This window comes from Bemisia tabaci, chromosome 6 (assembly GCF_918797505.1).
Source record: "Bemisia tabaci chromosome 6, PGI_BMITA_v3".
Taxonomy (NCBI): Eukaryota; Metazoa; Arthropoda; class Insecta; order Hemiptera; family Aleyrodidae; genus Bemisia; species Bemisia tabaci.
This window is the reverse complement of record NC_092798.1, coordinates 48484341-48496318: the sequence shown is the minus strand read 5'-3', so window position 1 is coordinate 48496318 and position 11978 is coordinate 48484341. Positions and strand designations below refer to the sequence as shown.

The 11978-nt window shown below is 41.1% G+C and overlaps 1 protein-coding gene across 1 annotated transcript in view; it reads left to right on the top strand.

Annotated features, from left to right (window-relative positions):
- Positions 1-8876: 8876 nt before the first annotated feature.
- The window catches only part of LOC109031348 (orthopedia homeobox), a gene marked incomplete at its 5' end in the record, with an annotated part of 43118 nt that continues 40016 nt past the window's right edge, over positions 8877-11978 (top strand). The window contains one exon of the mRNA XM_019042805.2: positions 8877-9167. Coding sequence (XP_018898350.2) covers positions 8877-9167 — 291 coding nt within the window. The remainder of the gene's footprint in view (positions 9168-11978) is intronic.

Here is an 11978-nt window from a genome sequence, read left to right as displayed (position 1 = left end):
GTCTTTAGGCCATCGATATGCATTTATGCAGAATGATTTTAATCGAGCAGTATGAAGTGCCTTCCCCCCTCCGTTTGCGCGAAAAATATGAGGGGAAAACGAGAAGGAAGAAAGATGAAGGAATGATGCTTATATTTGGTAGTTATTCTTGATGAAATTGACTCTAACTGCATATCGATGGCTAACGAATAATATTGCCTATCTGCAATCGGACGATTTTGCAGAACGAGGAGAAAATTCCGCCATTTTTGTAATTTTAAGGTCAAATTTGGAATTTTTTCATACATTACACCGTCATGGAAGCGCTTCCATATACAGAATTGGAAAAAAACTAAAATCATTAGCTTGCGTAGGTATTTTATACTGTGGAATGCGGCAAGTTGCTAACTCTTTTTTGCCAAAATTATCAGTCAGGCTGCATTGTTTGTCATCGATATTTGACGATTTAAAATTTTGAAATTTTCTCAGAGAAGCCTCCCAGACTTCCCTTACGCCCCCTCTCTAGTTTGGAGTTTCTGGATCTACCTACGGTCAGTTAGGATTAGAAAAAAAAAACCTGAACAAATTTCATTGAAGCTCATTAATCACTCTATGCTTCACTGGAAAAAAAACACATTGGATCTAGAGTCCAGACTCTTAAAAACATCGACAAGACAAAATACTCTTGTTTCAATCGGATTTTTGCTTAAATCAAGAACCAAGCCTCTTAATTTGAGCGGATCTCCTTTTGATTTAAGCTTAAATCTGATTGAATCAAGAGTCCTTTTTCTTGTCAATGTTTTAAAGAGTCTGGAATCTAGATCCAATTTGGTTTTTTTTCGAATGTTGCGGAAAATTTAAAATAAAAATGGGTCTCAATGACCCATGGTCATTGAAGTCAATCAAGATCAGTTTCCTATCGGCCGACATCATGAAAGACCCTTGAAGTTGCCCCGAAATGAGTCTATTACCGGGGAGACGATGACAATTACGGATCGATTAGAGACAAACGAGTCAGTGGGTGAAGCTCGGGTGTGATGCGAGCGAGACGAGACATGATGCCAGCGATTCATTCGTGTTTTATGGTCGTCCTCGGTTTGGCCAACCAATTCACACCTGGTTCCGATGGCTCTGTTTCTGGCTCAGTTCAAACAGTCAACTCTTCACTTGCCCCCCCCCCCCCCCGAACACCCCCCCTCGGTCCCCCAAAACGTCACTCGCCCCGGTGGGAGAGCGCCGTCGCTTTCTCTCCCACTCGTGTTTTCCATCCAGATCACGGGGAGTTTTCTCCCTGTTTCGGAGAATTGAACACTGGATTCGAAACCACGATCATCTGGATCGAGAACAGAGTGTTTTAGAGACCCTGTCCTGGATTTCCGAGAAATGAGGACCATCGGCCAGAGACTAAGGGTCGTATTCATAGTTCGTAGGGTCGTTCCTTTAACTGATTTTTGCGCTTTGGGTGGGGGGGGGGGGGGAGCTGTCGTACCCCACGGGTGGTGTCAAAATGAATTTGCTCACACTGCAATGGGTAAATAGAGAATTTGCAGGTGTCGGAAATTTGATGAATTTCGTGTTTAAGTGGAAACTATTGAGTGAACTGAACACGAGGATACCCTTGGTTCATAAATTTAACAATTTTTGGAGAAGATATGACAAAATGATCTAATCTGCCAAAATACGTGTGTTTAAATGGGAGATGCTGCCAGATGACGTCATTAGGCGGTGAATTTTCTCACTTTTACATCTATTTTTACTCTATTTCCCATATCAGAAAAATCATAAAAAATACTGTGAAATCAGCTCTTTAAGCACCTTCAGATGAGGCAATAAAAAATTTGCATGCAAATTCTCTATTGCGCTGGTCATAGAATCGTATTTTGATGCTTGATTCTTGTAGATCAGCTACAAATAATAGATCAGTCCAATCAGCAAATCTACGTTCAATATACTGGCCGAGATATTGCGCTTCGAAAAATTCGAGTAATAACGTCATCCACCGCGGTAGTGACACCCTAAGTATCTTCCACCTTGCTTTCATCAATCAGTGATACACACGTTTGCACTGCTTGTTCAACGTTTAACTCGGATGAAAGGAAAGTGGAAGACACCAAGGGTGTCACTACTTCGGTGGATGCCGTCGTAAAAACGAATTTTTCAAAGGGCAATATCTCGGACCATTGCTTTTTGGACGGATCTTACTATTTTTAGCTGATCTACGAGAATCAAGCATTAAAACACGATTCTGCGACCAGCGCAACTGACCCATTCTCAGAGTCTGAATCCCGTCCTGCAATACGGGAGAGGAAGTTAATGGCTTGAAAATGAGAGAGAGAGAGCTCCTTGCTGTAAGAGTTATACATTGTGATTAAAGGAGATTTAAGAAGACCCTTAACGTAGCAACAAATACAGAGCAATTTTTGCGAATTTCCAGTAAAACTTTAGAAATGGGCCCTTGATAGAGATTACAATGATTTGACCGCCAAAAAAAAAATACAAAATACGAAAGCAAATGTATAGCGAGCTTCGTTATTCTTAAAGTAGGTTCGCATCTACCTTTGAGTTTGTTAAAATCATGGAACTTTTCTCCTGTTTTTTTTTTTTTTTTTTTTTTTTTTTTTTTTTTTTTTTTTAATATAGTTTGCGGTGACAAATCATCGTAATCCCTTGCAGAGATTCATTTTCAAGGTTTTTTTTTTTTTTTTTTTTTAGCTAGTTGATGAGCCTCCTTTCACCGAATAGAGTCCAAATTGAAGAGGAGGAAGAAGAATAGGTGAAAGAGAGAGAGCGAACATCCATGCCCTCCAAGGTGACAAGATCTGAGGCTATCAAAATCTTGTCACCGTGGCTTGCATTCATACCAGGAACCTCATATCACTTAGCCATCACTATCACCGCTAATCCTTAGCCCAATCTAAGACAGCTTTTCTAAAATTATACCGCTGATATCACTCGAGGTTGGCGAAAATTGTCTTTTTTATGGTGCTGTTTTCGGGGCTTCCTGAAACCTTCTATAATCACAATGTAAACCTCAAATACCTGTACAGCGAAAGTACAGACAGAAGATCTCTCCGATCTCCGAAAATCCATCAGGCTTTCACCGATGTCTCCGCGAATAAAGTTAGGGCCCAAAAAGGCAACCAACCTATGAATTCATGGCATAAATGGATTCATTTTTGTGGAAGAACGCTCATTTATGAATATTCTTGGCCATCTTGGTTTGAATTGTCATCTGAAGATTGGCAGTGTAATTGTGTGCGTCAGAAATCTTGCTGCCCTGTGGGTTCTAATAAGCCCTCCATGAAACTATACATGTCGACGGTGCAAGTCGGCAATCACATAACTCGTTTGCGATGTCTGAAAATCTCCGCAACTATGTTATTTTTTTAAAGGAGAACAAATGGACATGATTCCTTGCAGTTTTTGCAGAATTTTCCTCGCACATAGAAGAAAAATCACGGCAGTTTTATGGAATTACCGTTGACTAGTTTTCCGTTTAAAAAATAAAGTATGACAGGAAGTCTGCGATGTCGCAAATCGAGTTATGTGATTGCCGACTTTCACCGTCGATATGTCCATACTCTCGCTATACTGGTAATCTACGTGAACCAAGTGGGGCTTCCTGAAAAAAGAGGCTTTTTCAGGATCGACTATTAATCCGACCTGAAGGGGTTTAGGGACCTTATTTTGGCTTTCCGAGAGATGAAGACTATTGGCCAGAGACGATATTTTACCTTCCAGAAACCTCGCAATTCTGCTTTTCCTAGGAAGAAGAAGTTAATTTTGGAAGTCAACGCTCAGATTCGCCAAATCATCGTTTCCCGAAAGAACGAAAGTTTGCCAAAGGTTGTCCGCTGTTGCAAAATTGACTCAAACAATTCCATTTTTTACAAGAATGTATACGTGCAATTTTTCTACAAATTATTGCATGAGATCAGAAGAAAAATCGGAAAAATTTTCAGTTAGAAATGCCCAAGATTTTCCTGGTAAATGTGCGGTTTGTGCAAAGAAATTTGGCCACATTGAAATGTAGTTACGCTCTTTTGGAAGGGCAGCGACAAAATTTTGATCATAGAGTTGATCAATTGGATTAAATTTTGCAATAAGGAGCCACTATTCCTGGCCCATTTTAGAAACGACGTACATATCATTGGTGTTCCCTATGGATATATGTGTTTTTATGGGAGAGCCAGAAATAGTGGTTCCTTATTGCAAAACGTAATCCAATTGTTTCAACAGTCTAATTTCAATAGTTTAGTCTAGTTTCAATGATCTAATTTGAAAAAAAAAACATGCCCTCACCCCGACAATATCAGTCATCAATAGGCGAATTCTGGTTGATTTTTTCCCCAACAAGTTGCTCATCAATCATCATCAGGCAGCGTTTACTTCCGAACTTTATCTCTACCTTACCCAATTATATTGGTTAGATTGTTAGTGCGAGGTTTTGAAAACTACGTTGTCTCTGCTAGCAGTGCTAGTGACTGTCTGCGTGTGGGGAAGCTTTTATAACGAGAGAAGCCTGCTTTCTGCAAAAATTTAGAATATTATTATATTTATAGTATATTTATAAGATGCCCCGTGGTTAAACCCCCAGACTACAGAATCGTGTTTCATGGATCAAAATAAGACTTTTTCCCCCTCATAAATTTGTTTCCAAAAGTGCACCCACCCGGATTTGCGCCATCCCCAATTTTTTCGAAATAGTAATAAAACTTTTTCTGAATGTTGGTGATGGTTATGGAACAAAACTCTTGCTACTACACATAATATTTAATGTTGAATTCACGAATGTCCTCGGAAAAATTAAAATCTCAAGTCAAAGAGAGGTTTCCGGAAGTTTTTAAGGGGGATCAAGTACCCTGCATGTTTTAATAGCATAATTTTGTAAAAATCATAATAGTGATGTTATTAAAATAATTTAAAGTTTTAAAAGATTTTGGCAAGACTTACTAAAATATTTAATTTAATTTAAGTGCAGTAAAAATAAGAAAGACTCAAAAAATATGTATGAACATGAGGTACCCAACCACTGACTATGGACCGCGCTAGATTGTGCATCAGTGTGTCATCATCAACAAGCTATCGATTCTTTCAGTGGTGTCTTACGGTGCACTAAAACAAATATCGAACTTCGATTCAAACTAACGCTCCACCATAAACATCCATTGAAATATATCGATCGAGCCATGTTAGGTGCGAGGGATCGAAACGGCGACCGCGTGGAAAAAAGTCTATCCGTTCACCGGTCCTCGGCAGAGTTGGACAAACATCAACTGTTTGCGGAGCGTTCATGCTGGCGCTGTTGTATTGTTTTTTCGATACCCCCTCCCCACCCGCCCTACCCCGGCGCTTCGCCTGAAGACAGAGCCACAGACTTCACACTCGACAAAAGTACAGTTAAGATATGTAGCAAGCCTAAGCAAATCCAAACACGCAGAGAAGCAAAGAGCGCGAAAGCGTCGGACGTGGAAATGATCGAAGGAAAAAGGATCATCGTAGAACATGACACGGCTTCCTAAAACTATCATAGAGTTTTAACACACGGTCTCATGGAGATCTTTAGGGTCCTGAAATTTACGTTTTAAAGCAAAACAGGGCAAACGGTCATATTTGAAAGGGAAATAATAATTTTGAACTATTTTACTGTTAACACACGGTCTCGTGGAGACCTTTAGGGTCCTGAAATTCACGTTTTAAAGCAAAACAGGGCGAACGGCCATATTTGGGAGGGAAATAAATATGTTGAACTAGTAATTTACCGCTAACACACGGTCTCATGGAGACCCTCAGGGTCCGCAAATTCATCTATTAAAACAAAACAGGGCAAACGTCTATACCTGGAAAGAAAATAATAATGTTGAACCATTTTACTGTTAAACTTTTATGGGAAAAACCTCCTAGGCTAGTTTGGCTGGGTATAGGAAAAAATCTTCCTAGGCTAGTCGACTGGGTGCAGAGACGATCTATTATACTTTAGAAACTTTGCATTGATGTCCTACCCATAATGTAGAGGTATTACAATTATTTCGAAAGTCAACACTCAGATTCACCTGATGATGACTGAGTAATTACTCCAGTAATTCTGAAAAAAAAAAAATAGCGTTGACCTCAAAATTCAGCCTTTGCTTCGCCCAGTTACATTGTTTAGATTTTAAGTGCAAGGTCTCGAAAGTATATTGTCTCTAGTTTGCTACAACCGTGAATGATGAAGCTTACATAGTTTTACAGAATCAAAATTAATTTGAGTCTATTTTCAATCTTTTGCTTGCTAGTTAAAAAATTTGCTCAGCATTTTGAAAAAAAAAAATAAAATGGAATCAAAATAAAACCCAAAAACTAACATGAAGTGCATTTAGTCGTGAATTCATGGAAAAGTCATGAGAATGAAAAATGCATACTACTTTATGATTACAGGATGATAGAATCAGGGCCGGATTTACCTACTTGCCGCCCATGCATGGGCCGCCTGTATTTTGCCGCCCCCTTCTCATTCGATTTGAAACATCAATAAAAACCATCAAGTGAACGTGCCAGCGGGGGTGGGGTGCATAAGACGCGTTTACTCGTGTTGGAAACATTTTTCGGGAAAGCTGTGTCAACACTACTAGCAAAAATTCACCGAACTTAGCGCGAACGTTAAGTTTCGTAAACCTATCTCTGCGTGGACCAGGCCTTCCATTCATAAGAAATGAACGAAAAAATTATGAAAGAACAAACATAAATGTGGTTTAATGATTTTAACTTCCGCCGCCGCGCCGCGCAGACCGCACCGTGTTTGGAGCAATGCGTGAGGTATTCCGACAGTTTTGTAGGCGCTATGAGTTTCACGCCGACGACCGCTGCTGACCGCACTGTGTTTGATGCAATGCGTGAAGTATTCGTGCAGTATTTTAGGAATGTAGGCGCTAACATGTGTTACATGCCGACCGCCGCGCCGAGGGCTTCTCCTTTTCATCTCAAGTCCTCGTCATCATTTCTCTCTCAGTCGCGCCGTTCCTGGGCAAATTGCGTGTTTGCTCTCTCTCAACTCGATTAATTAAAGGTGCTGTCTCTTGTATCACCGAAAGACGACAAAATTAAAAATTACTATATTCTCAGGAAATGAGAGATTTTGTTTGTAATTTTTTTCTAAATCAGATTTTTTTTATACCTACATTTAAAAAATTGCAAAATTTGCCGCCTTCCTAGATTTGCCGTCCATGGGCCGCGGCCCATGTGGCCATCCCCCTTAGTCCAGCAAACACTATTCTATCATAGAATAGTGTTTGCTGAGGGGAACATTACAAGAGAGGCAAGCTGGAGGGAGGCATTTCTTAATTGGCGGGTGAAGGAAGTGTGTCCAATGCACAGCCTTATAAGTTTTACTTGATCCACACGTGCTAGACCAGAAAATGGAAGAAATATTTATACTGGAGGATTCTTATGTTGCCAGTACACTGCCCACTTTTGTTGCCAATTCTTGGAGATTTCTGTCTTGATCCTATGTATGTATTGATGTTGTTGTTGTTAGATAGTATTTACGTACACACGCATGCATGGACGTATTTCTATCAAACAGAACTATGTGCAGAGGGAAAGATGGAGTGTGCTCGTTCATACTCGGACCAAAAGAATGAATGGAAAATACAAAGCGCCAGTGACGTCAGCGGCAACCACGAGAGGAAAGACGATCATGAAGGCGGTCTTAAACTCATGAGCCCTGTCCACAAGGCTCTAGATACATGCCCACGGCTCATGGGTGCCGCGCTTAGTTGGCTCACAGTTCCGTTAGCTGAATTGGAGAAGCGGGATTTCACGTTCTGTCAAACGGAACCATGTGCACAGTGTATGAGCCGTGGGCATGTATCTAGAGCCTTGTGGACAGGGCTCATGAGTTAAAGACCGCCTTCCCGATCGTCTCGTTTCTCTCGTCGTTGCCGCTGACGTCACTGGCGCTTTATATTTCCCATTCATTCTTATGACCCGAGCACGAACGAGCACACCCCATCCTTCCCTCTACACATAGTCCTGTTCGATAGAAATACGTCCGCATGTATGTGTGTGTGATGTTTAACCATTTGAAAATGGATTGAATTTTGCAAAAAGGAACCAAGAGCATTCCAATGCCGCTAAGATTGTGCAACTTCGTTTGCCTTGCAAGTCTAAACAGGTTTTCTAGACAAATTTTATCATTACTCCCAATAAACTATAACTTCAAGACAAAAATTACCTTCATAAATTTAATTTTTTGCGTGATTTCAGTATTTATACTGAAAGAATGTAAGTAACGCAACCTTAGCAACAGTGGAATGCTCTTGGTTCCTTTTTGCAAAATGCAATCCAGATAGTGTATATTATGGAAGACTAGAGTACCTGTATAGGGAGAGTACCGACAGATCTGAAACTCCGAAAGTCCATCAGGCCTTCACCGATGCCTCCGCGAATAAAGTTAGGGCCCAAAAGGGCAGCCAACCTATGAATTTCAATTATCCAGAGCGATTTACTGATACTATTGTTACGAACCGTTCTTTATTAAGCACGTGTTTCAATCAGTTTTTGCATAAATTTACTCAATTTCGCGGAAGAATGCTCATTTCTGTACATGCTTGGCCATCTTGGTTAGAATTGGAATCTGCAGACTGGCAGTGAAATTTTGTGCGTTAGAAGTTGGTTAGGATGGCTGCACTTTTGGGCCCTAAGCCCTTCATGAACCGATCTGTCGGTACTCTCCCTATACAGGTACTCTATGGAAGACGACTTCCTACAAGTTGTGCTTGGTTTGTGTTCCATGTGACGGCTGGACAGGCGGGAAGGAGTGCGAGAGCCTGAAGCGGGTGTCCCAGGGCCCGGGTCACGGGGGCCCGGGGGGCCACGGGGGACACGGGGCGGCCGAGACGAAGGCGGGGGTGGGGGTGGGGGCGGAGCACCTGCTGGGGCACGGGGGGCACGCGGGGGCCCTCCGCGTGGCATCCTACGAGCACGGCGGGAACATCCAGCCGCCGCTGGGGGCCCAGGTGAGCCACGGGCACGGGCCCGGGGGCGGCGGCGGGGACGACAAGCCCTCCAAGCAGAAGCGGCACCGCACCCGCTTCACCCCCGCGCAGCTCAACGAGCTCGAGCGCTGCTTCTCCAAGACCCACTACCCGGACATCTTCATGAGAGAGGAGATCGCCATGCGCATCGGACTCACCGAATCCAGGGTCCAGGTAACGACACTTCTATTTCTAACGATAAAGCACAGAAACATAGCCCGAATATTACGAATAAAGAAGGAGATTTAATTGAAATATGGGTAAAAAGGCTAAAAAATTATTAAAATACTAAAAGGCAGGACGTTTCGAGCTGCTACCAGCTCATTTTCAGCTGCAAAAACACATAAAAACAAGTAACAAATTGAGTGACGACCTGACCCCAGCCGTTATCACGTAGTATCAGTGTAGGAGCAGGGGTTGCCTACCCATCTTCCACATTGATTGGTGTGTAGGCGGCCACTATGTCTGCCTCGGATGTTCGGTACTGAATTCCAGTGGTTACGTGATAATGGCTGGGGTCAGGTTGCCACTCAATTTTTTACTTGTTTTTATGTGTTTTTGCAGCTGAAAATGAGCTGGTAGCAGCTCAAAACGTCCTGCCTTTTAGTGTTTTAATAATTTTTTAGCCTTCTCTACCCATATTTTAATTAAATCTCCTTCTTTATTTCTATTTCTAACTGCTCATCCGATAATGAGAGCTTTTTGACTTGAATGGCCTAGAGGACAAAGCGCATAAGTGCAGGTTTTGAAAACATTGAGCTATTAATGATTTGTAGTGAAGCTAGTCTTAATGTATATTCCGTGAAGTATTTGCCTCCAACTTCTAATTTTTAAGCATCAAAAAGTCATTTTGAACTTTCTTTCCTTCATAAGGATCCATGAAATCTCGAAAATTCAAACACGTATGGCTCGAAATAGCAAAAACTGCACTTATGCTCCTTGTCCTCCAAGCCCCTCATTTTAACCTGGTTCTTGAATTTCAGTATACTAGATGCAATGCCTTCAAATGGAGCACCAGCTCAACAACAACATGGTGGAGAAGGGTCAAACATATTTAGAATGGATTAATCGATGATACGAGTCCCTAAACAAAGTGGCATCCTGCTGATGTATTTAATCCCTGTATGTGCATGGAGATAGATTAGATATAGAAAATATACCCTTAGCGAATCGTGGGGATCCTTCATTACGGTCTCAATTTTGAGAGCTTTTTTGAGCTTGGGAGTCTTTCTCAGAGTCAATCCGATGCACCATCAACTTCTCGCAAAATTTCACATTAGAAAAATCATTAGATAGCAAATCTCTCACACAGTTAAGGGGTCTATTAGAAATCGCCGACAATTGCAAACCACGGACAATAGAAAGTAATATAGAAATAAAAGAACAAGATTAGACTACCTATCATTTTGCCTTCAATGTAAGTAGACACTTCCTCCTCCGTGAGAACATGGTAGTAACAGGCACACTCAGGAGAGCGTGAGGTGAAATCTGTGACCTTAGTTGGGTTAGCTTGGACATGCAACTAAACTAACTCCGTGAACAAAGCGTAGAGTATCACAGAAATTGAAGGCGTTCCAATCTGAGATCGTGCTTTTGAAGGCCATTACTCATCAAACCATTATCATACCGATGCACATTATTGCGATTTATCGAAACAACTCGTGAACTGCTTGCAGATTGCCGGCGATTGTATATTGCCTGCGACAGTAATTTTACATCTCAAACATTCGATTTCTCACCATTATAAACACCATTCAAACTTCATTTACAATTTATTCAAATCAGGTTGTGTTGAAAACTAAAGTGCGTCCTTGTGATGCACCAGGTGTGTGTGTCTAAGGTAGAGAATCACTTTTTGTAAAATGAACTACCTGAAGTGTGATTTACGCGCGGGAACTGATACCGAAAAGAGTAAACTTGCTTCAATATGATCTCCAAAGCAAACAGTCATAAAATTTAGCTGTTGGTGGTCCGTGTGGGATCCTTCTTGCGGTCGTGTTTTCCCATCGTTGTTGCAAGATGGTGTTATCACCCCCAGTTAAACCCATCTAAAATATCCACATTTTATCCTGTTACCTGGCATCCTTGTTTCCAATCTTTGGTGCCTCGTCAGCGACGCTTCCGACAAGACGGTTTCGCTTTTTTGTTTATTGCTGTTTAATCAGATAAGAAGAAAAACTGATTTTGGCCAATCGCTGAGAAAAAAGGAGACAGTCATGGCTATACAAATTTGAGTAAAATCCAAAAATTTAAAATTTAAAGTACCTGCATCGGAGAATAAGCTCTGGTCGAGATGAATAGAGAATTTGCAGGTGTCTGAAATTTCGTGAATTTCATCTTTAAAATGATACTGCCAGGAAAACTGAGAACTAGGATATCCTTCACTGGAAAAAAAACATACATTGGATCTGGAGTCCAGACTCTTGAAAACATTGACAAGAAAAAATACTCTTGATTCAATCGGATTTTTGCTCGAATCAAAACGAAATCCGCTTGGATTAAGAGACTTGGTTCTTGATTTAAGCTAGATTCTGATTGGATCAAGAGTACTTTTTCTTGTCGATGTTTTTAAGAGTCTGGACTCTAGATCCAATGAGTTTTTTTCCAGTGTTGCTTTCTAAATTGGACAATTATTGGAGAAAATACGACAAAATAACCTAATCTGCTAAAATACATTTGTTTAAATGGAAAATGCCGCCAGATGATGTAAAGCGCACATTTTCTCACTTTTGAATCTATTTTCCTATTTTTCCATGTCAGAAACAAATCATAAAAACTACTGCGAACTCAGCTCATTAGGCACTCTCAGATGAAGCAATAAAATTTTTGTGTGCAAATTCTCCATCGGGTTATCGATAATTCCCCATTTGAAGCTATGATATAGAATTGATTATTAATATCCTCGTTGCCAACACCCTGTTTATCGATCCTTTTCCATAGATTTAAATGGCAGATCAATCGATAAATCACACGGCTCGCCACGTA